The sequence below is a fragment of the Triturus cristatus genome, chromosome 4_1 (genome assembly GCF_964204655.1).
Source record: "Triturus cristatus chromosome 4_1, aTriCri1.1, whole genome shotgun sequence".
NCBI lineage: Eukaryota > Metazoa > Chordata > Amphibia > Caudata > Salamandridae > Triturus > Triturus cristatus.
Window position 1 is genome coordinate 1,037,699,742 of NC_140585.1, and position 17,806 is coordinate 1,037,717,547.

A 17,806-nucleotide genomic window follows, 5' to 3' on the forward strand; every position below is an offset into this window, starting at 1 on the left:
AGGAGGGCCCAACAATTGCAATTTGCTTCCGGAAAGGTAGTTTCTCTAAATTTGCTTTCAGGCACTTCTACTTCGGGATCATGTTCGCGCTATATAAAACTTTATAAATAAATAAATACATTTTTGTATTTTACCACTCCATAATGGGTTTCTGCCATCATGCAATGGTAAATTTAAAAGGGAAAAAAGTCTGCCAAAGCCCCTTGACGCATAAGTAGTGACCTGGGGTGGATGCAGTGTCATGGTGCATGTGTGTTCTTGCTTGGTTATCCATGCTCGTATATTTATATCATTGCACTGGGGTTGACAGATTTGCCTGTTTTATTCTTTGTTGTAACAAGATTGTGCACATCCTTGCTCCGCCAAAAAGTGGTGGAGTGGCTGTGCATGTCAGCTAGGATGACCGGACGTCCCCGGTTTTAACAGCTTGTCCCGGTGTCCAGGCTCTTAGCTATTTTAAATGTGTCCCTGTTTTTAATGAAAGTAGAGTGAGTTTGTTTTCAATTATTGCATACTCCCTCACTTTCACATGCGCCTCTTTGGTGTGAAATAGAGCTTACTATTCCTTAGGCTGCGGTGCATCAGCCTCATTCAAGCAGCACAGCAGGAGCCAAGTTGGACCTCCAGATCATGGCACCTGTTGAGGGGAGGAGTGCATTAGGGGCAGGGAGGAAGCCTGCCATTATGGCAGTGCCATAGCTAAAAGTGTTTCAGAATCTGTGGCACACACTTGTCACTCCTACTTTTATGTTTGACCTGTCACCGTTTTTGCTTCCCAAAATCTTGTCACCTTAATGCCAACAGATGATCTCCCAGGTTGGACACGCACTTGTTGCCAGTAACATTAATCACTCGGTGGCCTCAGTGTGCATTTTTGAAGACGCATGGGAGCGGTGGAACGGCAGTCACTCCCCGCTGTACCTGAAAGCATCGTGTGGCATCCTGCCTCTGGCGCCATGACCTCCGCTGCTGCGGCTCCCCTCTGACCTCGCGCACATGGACAGCTTGCAATGTGAAGCATTTCATTATTGCCCATATTGTACCATTCGAGTGCCTGCGAGAAGGGTTGGCTCTGCTCTCTTCCCTGTGCTCCCTCTCTTCTCCCTCTGCTTTACTAGTGCACTTGGGTGAAGTTTACATTGCTGATGCAAGAGAGCTGGTTGTACTTTGCCCCCCCCCCCTCCATGCCTGTAGGAGTTCCTGTGTCTGTCTTGTAGCTGTTCTGTATTTACTTATGTGGTGTTGGGGGCTACACGTTTGTGGCCAATGTATTGATTGTTATGTGTGTGTCCTCCGGAGGGAGAAGAAATGCCCACATCACATAGGGCCTATTACCGGGCGTTAGCCACTGGCCAAGCAAGCATCCTAAGGGTGTGTGTGTGTGTGTATCATCTACGTCTTAAGCCAATCAACACCCAGGCATCATCCAAGGGCAACAGAATACACTTTAAGCGTTTCTTGCAATACGAGATTTATAGTAATATATATATATTTATATATACATCATATACACATATAATATAGTTATGGAAGCGCTTTAAATGCTGGGACAGAACACGTATGTATGTACACAGTACACATATTCCATAATGTTCCGGCCCACTTATGATGATAAATCCTTTTTACATATTATATTTATGTAAGTATAAACAGTGCCTTCGTGTTTTCCCGTTATAATGCTACATACATTGTGCAAATCAGACAAATACACCCATAAAAATACTATGATTTGGCCACAAGGTAGCCGTGTTCAGTCAGTGATACCAGGACACGGTCTTGTAAGTCTTGTATCCACCCGTGCATAAAATGTTCTATAATTCGCTGAAAACGATAGATTTCTTGGTCCCATAAGAGTAAGAAGATGCAGGGCTTCTTTCAATTGATGCCTGTGCAGCGATTCAATGGAAACCTTTTCATGGCTCACTGTGAAGTATCGGCCATATGGCAACATCTTAGTACTTTATAAGAGCGTCCCAGTCCCAGTTGTCTTACTCAGGCCTAGGAACAGAATTCAGCACTTGTGGTGCCTCCATTTCCTGGCGGCCAGTGCCAGCTGGGAATCTCTCCGGTGCCAATGGAAGACTCTGTTGATGAGCACGTTGCCATGTTGAACGTCACCCACAATGACGTAGACCATGGAGCGGTTGCTGCGGGTCATCTTGAGGGCGCAGCTCTCATTGATGAGCAGCCATTGCTGCACCAGGTTGCGGGTGTCGTAGGGTAGCAGCAGGCCCTGGCTGATGAACTCCACCTGGCCCTCCAACTCGTACTCCTGCTCTCCGGAGGCCGCCTTCCGCTTTGCCAGCTTGACCTTCACAGCTGAAAAGAAGGGTAGAGGTTCAGCTATAGTGTTCTTGACTTGCATTTATGTGCTATTGCAAAAGATAAAACGTGGTTGATAACAAAATGCCACTACACCTTGATGCCCCATACTTAGGGTTACCAGAGGAACCCATGTCCTCAAGGGTGACTTCCTTTGGGCTTTTAATTCTCAACCCTTTGAATGCTGGAGATATAGTTCTTAGCTACTGTTATGCTGTTAAGCCTATAGGTAACTTTACACATACTGCACCGCTGAGTGACCATTAACTAGCGTGACATAACCACAAGTGGTTAATTCAAGGCAGTGAGACAACTCTATTAAACAGATGCAAAATGCATTCGAGGCAGTACTGCCTGGGCAGAACTGGCATGTGTGCAAGATTTCTTGCCTAGTGGAGAACTTCCCGATTGTAAACCAATAATTCGTGTTTTGCTAACTTTACAACATGGTGTGATCCTGTGCAGATTATTTCATTTGCCTATGCCACACATCGGATCTTTGCAAAACTGTGGATATACAGGCCAAATACCTCCCGTTTCGGCAGAACACCAAGTGGTCCATGGCCCACCGCAGGTGTGACAACCTAGGCTAGTCTGTGCTTTAAGACAGGGTTGGTTGCTTCGAAAAAGCACGACGACACGCCCCGGAAATAAAAGTACTTTGAAAGCAGGACTGACTGAGGGTGTCAGGCAAGACATGGGCGCACTACGAGTTAACTTTGCATTAATCATTTAATGGATGCGTAGTTACATTTAGTAGAGAACAAAACATACTTAAAATATGCAGAAAAACTAGGCCTTGGTGCATGTTTAGAAAAATAAACCCATCACTGGTGAAACTGTACTCGAGATTAATTAGCCGTAATACGTTTCATATTGTTATTGTATTTTTTTGTATTTGTAAGGTGCGCGATTACCCTAAGAAGATCAAAGTATCTGTGCTAACAGTGAGGGGTGGTCAGATTGTTCAAATTGTACTTTAGAGATCTGATCTGATTGTTGGAAATATCCCCCGTGTGCCGCCCCCACCCCAGCTTCTCGGAACAGGAGAATTGCTTGCCAAATTACCCTTCTTTGTTGGCGTAATATAAAGCTGTGCCAGACAGTCCCCTTAATGTAGTATCGGAGAAAAGGGCCAGCAGAAAGAACAATGTACACTTCTCACATCTGCAGTCAGTCTCCTCGCCTGGAGGATGTCTAGAGGGGGTTCGGAAACAAACTCACCGAAGTTATTGTCACAGAAGGACTCCAGCACTAGTTTCTGCGAAACCACGTCTTCGAGCGCCGGGCATCCCTGGCAGGTGGGCTTTGGAAACTCTGCGAGGAAAAAGACAAGCGCCACTGGTTATTTCCGAGGCCTGGCACAGGTGTGGGTGCAGTCTCCTGGGGTACCCACTGTCAGCTAAGTGGAGAGGGGATAGCAGCAGGCATAGGGTTGTAGAAGACGCTTTTGAGGATTGAATTTCATGATACCTTAACATCCTGAACAAAATCAAAGGGACGCTCATATAGGGAAGTATGGATTTACCGTTGTAACTCCACATTTCCGTACATCGAAGTTATAAATGCCTTCAATGTACATATATGTGGAGTTGAGTGTAGAACATCTATACATATTTACCTTTAGCATTTTTGTCTACGGTATTAAGGTGCCACGATGTTTTCTACTCGGTATTCAGGGTGCACTGATGTGCGGGCAGCAGGCATAGGGTGAGGGAGGTACCACAGGGGGCACGGGGTGGCTGATGCGCTGACTTGGAAAATACCAGCAATTGCAGAGATGGGCGAGGGGTTCTCTCGGGGCACGCATACTGGCACAGCTTAGGGTGCATGCATTGTCTGGAGTCACCTACCTCTGTAGATGAACTGGTCCTCCTTGCTGATAGATGCCAGACACATGCCCTCACCGGCCGGGAAGCGGTCACAGTCCAGGCTCTCCGGCCAGCTCTGACCATGGCAGGCCAGCACGGGGGCACAGCTGGCCCGTACGGCCACGCACATGCTGCGGCAGGGCTGGATGAACCTGCAGTGAGAGAGAGACAAGGAGAGATGTCATCTTCTGAATGACACAATCAAACAAACAACAATCAAACAAGCAACTTGTTAGACTCAGCCACCCACACAATCTAACTTGTTCCCAAATTCCCCACATGACCATGTTGCGTATTCACGGCCAAATAACTTAGTTTGCTCTGCTCTGGAGTGCTCAAAACAGGAGAGACTATATTCGAATCAGGTTGTACTGTAATGTACACAAATAGATGCATTAATGCATTTCACCGTCGGATAACTTGTGAAATGTACAATATTTTATGCATTTGTGTACCACTTAAGCCACACGACCAAATAAAATAAATCATTTTAAATCAATTCCGTTGAATTTTAGTGACATAGAAGAAAGCGGCAAACATTCCAGCTATAAACTGAATTACAAAATCGATCTGGCAAGGCGCAAGCAATGGTGGCTACTTATTTGTGTACGATGTGCGCTGCTGTCAAGTCATGAGAAAATTGGCATTCCCTTAGGTCTCAACTTTTACATCTGAAACGTGAATCAAATGTACTAGTACGCATTGCAGCCACGTGTGAAGACCGTCCAAAACCAATTTGATTCACGATTGCGCTGGTGTAAAAGTTTATAAGTGTCTTAATTTTCACAATCATTTGAAGTATTTGCACAAAAACCTATGTATGTGTGTTTATATGTATAAATCACGCGTGAACATGCTACATGCGCGCATGTATGCGCTTATATATCTCATTCGAGTATGTATTTCATATTGCAAATCTGCCCTCTCTGGCCTACTCCAGTTTGAGTTGCACCCCAAGGCCATGTAACTTTTTGTTCCAGAATTACCTTAATGATCGGCGACAGTAGCCCAACTTTCGTTTGGTCTAGTTATTCCACGAATGAAAACGTTACGTAAATGCCCTAAACGCAAGAATACCCTAAATCTACATTCCATCTTGATGCATAAAAAAGATATAATGACATCAATGAACTTGCTTCGTTTTTGCCCCGTGAAATGTTTCTATCGTATACAGTGCGTCTGCCTGGGGCAGATGCCTATCGAATGCCCACTGTGTGCAGATCAGTATGGAATTGCTGTAGAGGAAAGGCTGCAAGAGGAAAGAATGGTACCTCAAGTTGAATCTGAATTAAATCATAGCATCATCACTTGGGCAATTTTGTATGAGCCTGGCCAGATCACTCCCTTCGCCCTCTTTTCTCTCAGATTAGAAGTCCTAAAGGTTATGGGTGCCTACAAGCAGCCCAGGGAATGGTGCGGGGCTCTTTAAAATGGGGCACACAGAAGGAAAGGTGTGCCGGGTGTGCCCTCAAGAACAGACACTGCAGGGTGGCGCACACTTACGTGTCCAGGCAGACGGGTGCGAAGAGCGAGCAGAGGAAGGTGCGCGCGTGCGGGTGGCATCCGGTGTGCAGCAGGGGCAGCCACTGGGCGCTGCTGGGCACCACCTCGGCCACCGAGATCTGCCCCAGCAGGTTGGGCAGCCGCATCTCCGAGTAGCCGACGTCCTGGCACAGGCCCATGGAAGGCGGCACGGGTATGCACTTGGTGGAGAGCTGGATGTCGAAGGCCGCTCCGAACGCGAACAGTGGCAGCAGCAAGCAGCCGCAGAGGACCAGTGGCGCGCTGCAGGCGGGGGCCATGTTCCTGCTGGTGGCTGCGGGGGGACGTACTCCGGGTGCTTGGCAACTAGGCGCGCGACGCTGCAATGAGCAACCCGCCCGTCGCAGCCTGTTTATAAGGCGGCGCGCGCCCCCTGCAGGCTTGAGCTTATCGGCGGCCGATCAGGGCACTTGGGCCCTGGCGGGCTCCTGTGGCGACTGCGTGGCAGACTGCGGCCTCCCTCCTGCCCACACGCCCACCCCCCCAGTGCGTCCCACTGTCGGCTCGTGTTATTAGTGGAAAAGTGACAAATTGCCTTCTTTGGGCGATGGAGGGGCGCCCCCGGCAGACTGGCTGTCTCCTGGGCCAGGCGGCCTGCTTTGTACTCCCGCCGCGGCTGATTTGACGACAACACGACAGTGAGGCTTATCCAGTGAAAATGTTTTGCTTTGGCTAATGGGGACTTGTCTCTTCCCCTTGTTTACAGTGTTGTGGGGGCACTTTCATTGTAAACGGGGTTACTATTAGTAAGGAGACAGCGTTATGAGCCCTGTCTGGGCGCTGACGACTGATGTAGGTAGCCGAGGTCCATGCCGTGGCTACTGTCTCACCGGCAAGGGCCACTTGTTCTGTTTAGCATTTGCCTTTTGCAATCATTTGCCAAGAAATCAAATGTTATTACTGTAACTTTTAACCTAAAATGTTTTGTATTTGCAGTAGGCCCTGAGACAAATGCGATATATATTTGCCATCATAAGCATGGCGTAATTTAATTCGATGGTTCTTAGAAATGTGGTGTTTGCAGACATTCGGTAGCATAAACTCTCTCTTCGATATATACATTAACCCTCTGACCGTTCTAAATGAATGTTCTCTTTTTTTAAGGCTTTCTATGTTGAGAGCTGTTTTTTGCTCTGTTCTCCAAGTATCCGTTTCAGAAACCTTTCTTCGACGAGTCTGACTTATTGATAATTAAGGCGTAATTAACTATGGCATATGTGCATACGCATTGAGGTACACAGTCCTAAGGCCCATCTTCATCCATATAATCGTTGTGTTTCACTATCCAGTCAACGGTCAGTGGCCGTGCGCTAGGATCCATGGAGGCCTTGCTATCCCCTCCAAGGAAATCGTAACTATTCAGAGAATGAGCGTGTTTTAATGTCTGTATTTAGCCTTTGATTAATATATATATTATACACACGTTGGTAAAGGGGGCATTCAGCCAGCGCTCCTCACCCATTGTTTTTTTTTTATTGTGTAAACTACATTTTTCTACCACTCACCCACTACAGCATAGGGATATAGGGCAGCCCTCTTCATCCATTGACCAATTTAGCTGTGAGTAACGGTAATCTTCCCGTTTACCGGGAAGACATCCACACACAAAGTAGTGTTTGCTTGTAGCCAGCGTTTTTTAAAGATGAAGGTTTGTCAGCTTTCACAGCAGTTAAGTTTTACAGGAACCATGATAAAACAAACTTTGGCAAAGCCAAAATGATTGCCATTGCTTGTTAATCTGTCCACGAAGCGGAATCTATATCTTTCTCTGGTGCACCAGTTATCTAGCTATAATGTGTTTGTTACAGCCTGACCCGACTCTAAAAGTGTCTGAAGGTTTAATCAAAGTTTTGATGCCTGCAAAACCTGAGTTGAAATGCTGCGGCAATGGCCTTGGGAAAATCCACAGCACGACCCAAACCTTCGTGTCTCGCGGAGCGTATTGCTAATATCTCCTGGCCATCTTCATGCCCACCTTAAGGTGATTTACATCCGAGGGATCGCAGCCCGTTTGTGAAGGAAGGTAATATCTGATATATGCTGCGCCAATTTGGTTCATCCGGGAGCCATAAGGTCGCATATGCCCCTCCTGAGCAGGGCGTGCTATGTGTGTGCTGAAAGCAACACTGTAGCTCCCTCACAACGTTAAGCTTTGTAAACAGTGCTTATGCACTGGGCAAGAGTTTGGTGCAAGTATACGGAGCAAGCCACTCTATTAAAAGTGACAGAGTAGGACACAGTGTCGATGCTGTAGACACTTGCTCGCAGGTGGTGTGTGATCCTGGACGGATTGCCTCAGGACCTACCCTCATCTGGAGGCCTCAGAATATCAAACTCAGCATGTACGTTGATGAGCAGTACCCGGAGAAGCTAGAGCAGGGCACAGCTCTTCTCGACTTGTCTCGTGCTTAATATTACACAGCGGGTGTCTCTTTATCGGACTGTTACATACAGACAGGCGTGACTCCCCCCCCCCCCTTCCCCCTCCCCAAGGTGGAACGCCTGCCACTGGCGCCTATTCCACGTCACGGGAGGAGGCATCATTTAAAGATACTGGGTGAGAGGTAGACGGGCTTCCTGAGTCACACTTGCTTCACAGACGCACAATCTGACAGTGACCGCACGTCCCCCTCCCTCAGTCACCCATCTGTAAATTGGGAGAGGCAGCCAAGTGTAAAATGTGTGAGTAATTCGATTGGGAACATGCTTCCGGGAGTGAGGGGGCGAGGATAAGCAGCAAGCATAATGTATGTGTTTTTATTTTGTTCCAAAAACTACTTTATTTAGTTTCTGTGAGCACCCGTTGTTTACATTGTGACGAACGGAGACGCTTAAAGTCACCCAGTTTGGGAAAGATGGGTAATATGCCATTTTGGGCATCCGATTAATTGATGGAGGGGGAGAAATAGATGCTCGCAGTGTTGTTTTGGACAAGTTATTGATATGAAGTGATTGTTGTTTTGTTACTGTCAGTTTTACATTGCACAGTGTGTTATTGCCCTGTAGCGCTTTAGGTGTCCCGGGTTGCCCCTCCCCGCGGCTCCAAGGTATTCTTTGATCTGTTGGTGTATGGTACTGGCGTGTGAGGTAGGAGGGCGTTACAAACCGGATTAGGGTTGGTATTAGTTTCGGTTGTATTTTTATTTAATCTGCAGAATTCCCCTCGTTTTTTTTTTGCACCTCGACACATAGTCCGATACACATAGATGTATTTATTAATATACCTTAAGCGCATTCAATGGAAGACTATAGTACTGGTCAACTCAAATTTACAGCTAGGACTAAGTCGTCACATAACTACTCCCTTGACGTATCCCGACAAAAAAAAAACCTTCCTTCAGAGCGCTCTGCTGTATATGAAGATGTTATAAATCGATACAGATGCTTTCGGCGTATGCCATGTTGGGTGATTCCCTTTATGCGTGCCAACCAAAATACTTGTGAACCCTAATACCGAATTGCCATATAGCTGCCGCTGTTTAGAGAACAGAGCAGTTTTGTAAAATACGTACAGTTGTCAGACGCATAAAACAGCCAGTTTAGCGTTGCAAGCACGATACAACTAGTTTAATATATTGGAGAAGACTACATTTACTTCGGAATTATATCAAGTCATACCCGTTTTTGTGAGGGCCTCAAAACACTGTGCAGTGGTAAGATAACTCAAACAGCACACCCTCGCGTCTCCCAGGTTGGCTCCGATAAAGGTGATTTAATGTGATGACGTTTTGTGGATTTAGCGCTAACCTTCATCACTGGACTGCTGACAGTTATCTTACTTTATAAGGCCTAGATTTTGATACCTGTGGAAACTGTTTTAAACTTTGTATGTTAATAATTCAAGCAGGTTACGTCATTTTTAGCTGGTACACAAAAGCGTGTAACTACATTAAAGTTTACGTGGTTTAGTAAACTGTATAAATCCTCTGATGAAGGCTGACTATGAATCTGCTCCCAGTCGGAGCCCTGCTCCCGTTTCGTCTGCAGACTCATGTGTAGAGGACAAAGCAGTCCTGGGCAGTCTCCCGTCTTCATTCACAACAAGGCTGACTGTCGTTAGCACCAGATTGTCAAGTTCAGCAGATCAAGGCCAGCCTGAGCCGCTTATTTTGCACACACCCTGTCTGGAGCTGTAACCCACCCTTACTTCAGAAGCCCCCCACACCCAACGCAGTATGGATCAAGACACGCTCTTCTATAAAAGTCACTCCATTTTACCATACTGGAACTTGTCTAAAGCAGACTTTATGTGTTTGAGACCGATTAGAATAGAACGCATAGTCACATTTTATAATCCCATATTGTCTAGCAGGAAATGAGATGGGACACTTAGCACAGAAACACGTTAGATTCTATTTGAAGCTGGTAGTCTTCACAGCACTGTGCACTACGTGAACAAATGTTGATTACTTCTTCTCAAACTATCAGTAACAGCCAAGATTCGAAGGTTACGTAAATAACACTGTTAGCTAGTTTTGATGGCTGTAAATATGTTTTTTTCCTGCTGACAGATGAAAGGTTAATCCATAGTGGGACTCCTTAGTATAGGCTGTGTTTTTCACAAAATATAGATCGGTGTTCTGCTTTTTACTTTTTGAATATTGATTAGCACATATTAATAGTTAAATATATCTGTCAACAATATGTGTTACATGGCCAAAGTCCTCTTTGGTTCTCCTTTATTTGCCAAGGGAATAGACCAAACCAACATGTCAGACCCACACTCATCAATTCCCTGTAATATGTTCATTTTTTAAGTCGAAAGTGCTATGGGGCAACATTTTCCTCATTATAGGATAAGCATATTGGAGAGATTTTCTCTTATACTGGTGCACAGATTACTTTGGGGCAGCTGTGCGCTATATAAATTTGGTTAACATAACATAACTTTCACAATACTGTTGCACTTATAGCCACTCACAATAGAGTCTTGGTGTATGTGGCTGATTTCATTTTGATTATGTTGTATGTGTCCAATGCTTTCTGACCGTTTGTTTGTACATTTTGTTTTTACCTTTCAGGCTTAAAAATTTAGCCATATTACGGTGGAGTGTGATCCACATCACCCCCCTGAGTGGAAATCCTCTCACCAGAGCTTGGTAAGAGTGGAGCCCATTGTTTTTGTTTATCACGGTCCTGATGAATGCCGCAGACCCAACTGGGCCTTCTGGCAGAAACATGTTGACCCCATTGATTGCGGTGGGGGAACAATAATATCCCCATTACACCGATCACCTGTTTTTAAACTTCCATATAGATGGCAGCACTATTACATTTAAGCTGACGTCTTTAATGGCCTTTTAACTCACTACGTTTTCCTATGGGCCCCCACTTTGTTTAGAAGTGCATCCCTGTTGTCAGGTGTATGCCCGCCCTCTATCAAACCAAGTTTTTAGAGGGCGAGGACTGGTCCATGATGAAGCATGACACCAGGTGGTGTGAGAGACCAGTCCTTAACTTTTTGTGAGATGCCTGCACTCACAGACTAAAACTGCACTAGCACTAGCAACACCTCACTAGGAGCGGCTTCATTGTGGTACAAACATTATTTGATTGTCAGTGTGGCTGTGGTGGCAAGCTCAGCACACAGAATCTTAAGAGCTTCCCTTAGCAGTGTGACATCTCGGTAGATTTCCATGATCTAGATGTTCATCCACTCATACACAAGCATTTTACTGGCAAACTACGCAAATCCCTACTATAAAAAAAATTCCTTGCACAAAGGCATTATTTCCACCATTTAGGCAAAGGACCAGACATTCATAAGTAAGTTACTATGCTAGTTTTTATTACATGTCTCCACTCTCTTACATTGGTTTTCAATTTCTGCCAGAGCTTGCCTCCTCACGTGCCATCGCTGCTCTACGCTGCCCCGGAATGTACTTTGTTCCTCCTACTTCTGGCTTACTAGTCCAAATGACCTAAGTTCGTCAAAATATGACATCCTCCCCTTTTTAGAGAAAAACAACTCCTCTCCACCATGGTATCTTCCCCTTTCTTGAAGAAAGAGGAAACATTTCCTTCCCCACTTAAGAAAGAAACCCTTCGTTGTTTGCCCATTCATTGAGTATTTGTAGGAAAGTGACCCTTTTTAGGTCTTGCCTGAGCTAGCGCATGCGCTGCTCGGAGAGACATTTAGAAGGGGCTTTAAAAAGTGCTACCACAAGCTGCTTTGACTGGCCTAGCGCTTGCGTTCACGCACGCGCGCATCCTCCAGCTATATCTGTCTTTCCTCTCACTTGATTGCTTCCTCAACGCTCCTCCGCCCCTTCCCTCTCCCGCCGCGTCGCGCTGCTTTCACTTTCGCGCGCGGCCAATGCTTGTTTCTTCTGACATTGCAGTTAGGTTTTAACACGGTCACGTGCGTTAACATCGCTCATTATATAGTACTGGCAGATATTTGAATTCAGTTATGACAATGCACTTTGCTTTATTGGTGTTGGCAGCTGTGATTATGTTAGGAAAAGCCAGTGACTTGCCGAGCGGTGCTCTCATTGCACTTCCTTCAAAATGCTGTGTGTGGGCGGGCTGCCAATGGCGTCGTCTTGGTGGACACTGTCATCTGCAGACTTGGCGGCCAGATTGAAACCGCGTGTTGAAGTACTTGCGCATTGAACTAAAATCAGTACGGAAAGTTTCTTGTGCACAAGTCGCGATTAAGGTAAAGGGTTATTATACTAGTATTTGCGTTTATAATGCTTGCCCCTGGCGCAGTTACTTGTGTATGGGGTTTATCTACTCAGAGAAAGGGAGGGCGGTGTTCCAGTAATTTCTGTTGCTTTTGAAGTAAACCGATGCAACACCCCTTCAGCTGTGATTACGAAATAAGGCACGCGCGATTTGTAGGGGGCAGCCGAATTAAATGGCAAATGGGAATGTTACTTAAAATGCATACTACTATGGCTTTTAACGTCGTTTTGGGAGAGGTAAGTTTTTAATCACCACGGGAGATATGGCTTGTTTTCCTTTTTTATTGACTAAGTCGATCCCCCCATTTAGTGTTTTTTTGTAATCTTTTCCCTGTACTCAGTAGATTTGTGCTCCATTTCAAGATAGCGTGGGCGTCACTTTGCCTTCTGAGTTATCCCCAATCCTGTATTAGACGCAGCTCCATCTGGTGGCGGCTGTTCCGCCAGCTGGACACAAAATGGAGGCAGTGCCATCAATGTGGAGTGAATCCGGCTGACAGGTAGCGGGGTCTTAGCACTGGGAAGGGAACTGTTTCCACATTTCACTGCGCAGTGCGGTCATGACAGCTGTCAAAAGAAAAGGGCGCGACTTAAAAACAAAACAAAAAAAAGTAATTGGTTATTTCATAGCATTTTTGCGGAGTTTTCGCACAATGTTTCTCTATTCTGTGTAAATCAGTGAGCGCCACAATTCTCACGCCTTTCTTTCATTAGTAAATGCCCTTCTTTACTATTAACAAAGAATGCTAAGAATACTTGCCTTTTCCATTAATTTACGAAAGATAGTAGTTACTGTAACAAAATAGTTGACCAGTGAGCGTACGCGTCATATCATTACTTTATAGTTATGAAACTAGATCTCATCTTGTTTCAGTCCTCGATGTTTGCTGGAAAAATATGCGCATAACCTGAGCTTCAGGCTTAGGAACTTAATTGCCTGCCTGGATTAGGAAATATCCTGGGTATTGTTTTAGCAGAACTACCAAGGGAGCCTTCTTTCCAGCTATATATTCTGCAGACCCTTTCCCAACATATATTCCATACAGTGAATAAATGACAATATGTACTGTGGCAGCTCTACGCGGATTGACTCCAGATAATTTCCCATAAAGTAAAAAGATTTTTTTAATAGAAACATCTGCTCTGCAGCCCACTCCGCCCCATTTCTTATTTCCCACTGACCTTTAATCAAGGCGAGAAACAAGATCAACCTCCTGCACATAGGGCTATGCCAGCCAACCAGTAAAAGAAAACAAGGCAATTGGTTTGGATGCTTAGATTAATCTCAACCATTGGCGAGTGTGTGGGGCCGCATTCCAGTGCATTGTTTTTCACAAACCATGCAATTCAGTACTGACCCGGCTCTTCATTGGGACAGTCCACCCCGAGGAACCCTCCGGAAGGGAACATAAGAAACCCAAGACCGTTTTCGGTATCGTTAGTAGAGTGCAGCGTGAGTCCTATGGCATAGTGAGTGCGGGAGCTACGTCTTGGCGTACCCGTCAGACTTAGGACACTGGCTGCACCCAAAATAAATAAAGGTGATGGAGTGAATGCTCGACTTAAGCTCGGTCACAGGCGATTGTTTGAGGCTGCTTTCCAGTTCATAGTTTTTACCCACCGCGCATGCCACTCTAGACGGTAGTCCATGCCTAACTACAAGCACCCTTCCAGAAGGTAACAAAGGTACCTGAGCAGTTCAGGCATATTGCTGACTTGCACACTTCATTTAACACACAAAAATAAAAGATGGTACACTTTTTTTTTCTGCATCCTCACAGAATACTCATTCTTTTCATTCTCCCATTGAAAACCACATACATTCTCCATCAATTGAAAAATGAATCACAAGTGTTAATTCTTAAAATGATACAGTGGCAACCATGGGCATTCTAGATCACCACATTTTGGGGGAATTAGCCAGTGCGTTGTGCTGCACGATTCCCAAATGCAAGTAATTCTAACTCCAGCAACACCATCACACCAAGGAAGTGGTCAGCGGAATTCCATTCTGGATTTCACCAAGAGAAATAACAAGCATTGGCATAGCCTTTGGGACCTTATCAAAGTTTAGCCATGCAGCAGTTAATGTTGTTGCACCAAGGATATTGTGCTGCAAAACTAAATACTTAAAAGGTCCCAAAAGCGAGACCTATTGGCTATGCCAATGCTTGTTGTCATGGTCACCCCCACTTTTTGCCACTGGTACTTATGATTTTCAACTGATGTGCACTGGGTCCCTGCTAACCAGGCCCCAGTGCTAGTTCTCTAAAACAAAACACTTGTTCAATTGTTAATCAATTGGCAAGGCCTTTAGCACCCCTGTAAGTCATTATTAAATACTATACTTGGTACCCAAGGTATGGGTACTAAAGAGGGTCCCCAAGGGGTGCAGCATGTATTATGCCACCCTTAGGGATTTAATGCAGACTGACATCGCAGGATGCATTAAATGGTGAAAACCATTCCGAAAACATGACATGGCACACTCCCTGTGTGCCATGCTAAAGTACATTGCATGTACTATATGTAGGTCACCCCTACAGCAGGCCTTAAAGCCCTAAGGCGGGTGCATTATATAACACGTGAGGGCACATCTGCATGAGCAGATATGCCTCTGTGATGTCTAGTTCCAATACTAGATATTACAAGTGATCAGGAATCCATTTTAGATGTATGTGCTGTGCACTGGTCATTTTGAGATACCCAGCTACTTGATGGCGTTACTGAAAATACTGATGTTTGGTATCAAACACCTTGTCTGAATAAATCCATACTGAATCCCATATTGGATTACTCTGACAAGCACCCAGAGGGCACCTTAGAGGTGCCACCTGAATTCTACTAGTCTCTTAGTGTGCTGGATGACGGGTATCGCCCAGCCTGCCATCACAGACACGTTTCTGACCCCCTGCAGGTGAGAGCCCACTCTCTCTGAGGTCAGAAACAATGCCTGCTCCGGAATAAAGCGTTCACACCTCCTCCAGCAGGATGGCTAGTGTTTTAGCATATCAAGGTTTCAAAGCCTCTGTCAGCTTTGATATGCTACCCGACTTCCCTGGCAGACCCGGGAATGTCACCCTCTGCCCTGAAGTCCTGGGACAGGTGGGAAAATGAGCTAGTCAGAAGGCATGTTCACTCTCATGCTAGTCACACCCTTAAGGTGGGCTACATGAAGTGAACAACGAAAAAAGAGTTTCACTATCTTGTTTTTGGTGAAACTAGTAACTCTGGATAACAATTATGCCCACTCCTAACAGGAAGTGGTCATATAGAGGGTGCAGTCACCCCAGGTATAAGTAGCACTTTGGCTACTACCTTACACCCCCCTAAACACCCCTAAATTCAGTATTTAGGGGTCCCCCTGACACCAGGAAAACAGATTTGTCTTCTTCGAAACAGAAGAAGGACCAAGAAGAGCCAACGACGCAAGAACAGGAGACCAGTACTGAAATTGGTGCCAAACCCTGCCTGGATGCTGCTCTCCTGACAGTTGCCAGAACTGACTCATCGTGCCACTGAACAGCCTCCCCAAACCCTTGGAGGACTGTCCTGTACTTCACCAACCAAGCAGCATTTCCCTCAGTGGAAGCTCCTCCGCTAAGGCGGAGGAGCATCACCCCATTGCTTTTAAGCAGGGTAACTAAAGGAAAATTAAATGATATTAACTCAATGTTCTTATCATTTTATTTGTTCCTGCTGCTTTGGCAGCCTGGGCGGGCGGAGCGGCTCTGCTCTCAGAGCAGGACAGGGGAGGAGTGGTTTGCCCACTCCAAGTGCGCATCAATGTTTGGCCGGCCCTCCGGGGCCGGCCAAACTGTCATGCTCAATTTGCCTGTTCTCCACGCAGGCTGCATTACAGCCTGGGAGGAGAACATGCCCCGGCCCCCAGTCCCCCGTCTGAGCGCCAAACCACTGTGCTCAGACCAATCACAACGCTGCATTTGCAGCGTTGTGATTGGTCAGGGGAGTCTGGGTGCTACCTGCTTCCAGTTCCATCCTGAGTCCGACGCAGAGGAGAGACGTGGCAATAAGGTATGTTAAAAAAACCCAGAATGATTTAGATTAACTCCTCATCCCCGCCCCACAACCCCCGATCCGTGCTGGCCACCAATGATCTCCTTTGTGGTGGAGGAGCTACCTCCCTGCATCTGCAGGCACCAACCTCATCTGCCTGGTCACAGTTTTGCTGACCATCGGGTCTATTGAGGGAGCAACTCGCCAGGAGGTGATCATCGAGAGTCCGGGAGGTCAGCCCAGTCGCTTCACCAAGTCTCTGGATGCTAATCCATCCCAGAACCTCCCTGCACCAATACTGAGGGTGCCAGAGCCCTTGCAACTACCAAGGCTTGTTGTGTGTCCAGCCCGGGCACCGCCAACACTGAAACGGACCTGCTGACAAGGGACATCAGGATCTCCAAGGTAATCACAGAGTGTAGCTCTGCAGTCTTGTTTTCTCTCCCTCTCCAGGTCACTAAAGCCAAGTGAAAGCCTCTGACTCGAACGACCCGCCAGGCAAAGTACCTGATCACCCGAGCACTCCAGCCAGGGACCACTTTAATTGACGGTGTCTTTGTGCCCCAGAGACGCTCAAGAGCCGAGTCCACCTTTGGGCGCTGCTGGGCTGGTCCCCCATATCTCACTTGCAGCCTTTCTTTTTGCAGGCACTTCTCCATTGACTTTACTGTGTAGTGTTCAAGGCTACCAATGCGACTAGCAGCTCTGCATCCAGACACACCAGGGCAGGTAAAACTGAACTGTTGGTGGATTCTTGGACTTTGGCCCCTGAGCACCCTAAGTCCAGGAGAACAACCCTGTAAACTGTTTGCAAGCACCTCTATGTAGTGTATGTTTATCCCTAATGGATAATACACCACATTCGAGGCTCATACCTCAAAAAACGTTATTCCTCTATTATTACTATAAAACGATATTTCTGAAAGTACTTTCCCGATTCTGATGATCTTGGTGTCTAAATTTATATCAGAGTCTGATATGCTGCCCTCGGATTCGATGTGATAATCTGACTCTGATGTGAGTTTTGGTGATTGTACAGATGTTTTTTTGACCTTGTGTATGTACAGACATTGTTTTGACCTTGGACACCTATTGATTTATTTGATCCAAGGGATTGTATTGGCATGCTCTTTGAGTCTGATGTGTCTTCACCTAGTTTCCTATGAGGAAGTTCTCTTGACTTGGGCAGCACCCGAAATGCGCCTGTTTTGTCCCAATTCGCCTGAGCCCAGAGATTTCCCAAAAGCTCCTGGGCTCCCCAAGGCACATTGACCTACACGTCGACAGTGAACAGCAGCATACTAGAAGATAGAATGTTCCCTAGCTCTCAGGGGACTGCCTTGGTTCTGCCTCTTCATCAAAGTC

General features: G+C 46.1%; 1 protein-coding gene and 1 long non-coding RNA gene across 2 annotated transcripts in view; one reads left to right on the forward strand and one right to left on the reverse strand.

The window, feature by feature from the left end:
* Positions 1-1,507: 1,507 nt before the first annotated feature.
* LOC146856014 (secreted frizzled-related protein 2-like) lies at positions 1,508-6,093 on the reverse strand. Its single transcript, XM_085650697.1, has 4 exons — positions 5,697-6,093; positions 4,176-4,345; positions 3,547-3,639; positions 1,508-2,319 (listed from the first exon to the last, which is right to left on the reverse strand). The coding sequence occupies exons 1-4, from the start codon at positions 5,993-5,995 to the stop codon at positions 2,012-2,014; spliced, it is 870 nt and encodes a 289-aa protein (XP_085506823.1). The 5' UTR covers positions 5,996-6,093; the 3' UTR covers positions 1,508-2,011.
* A 2,229-nt stretch (positions 6,094-8,322) lies between these two features.
* The window catches only part of LOC146856015 (uncharacterized), a 230,141-nt gene continuing 220,657 nt past the window's right edge, over positions 8,323-17,806 (forward strand). The window contains exon 1 of the long non-coding RNA XR_014980896.1: positions 8,323-8,417. This is a non-coding gene — a long non-coding RNA (uncharacterized LOC146856015). The remainder of the gene's footprint in view (positions 8,418-17,806) is intronic.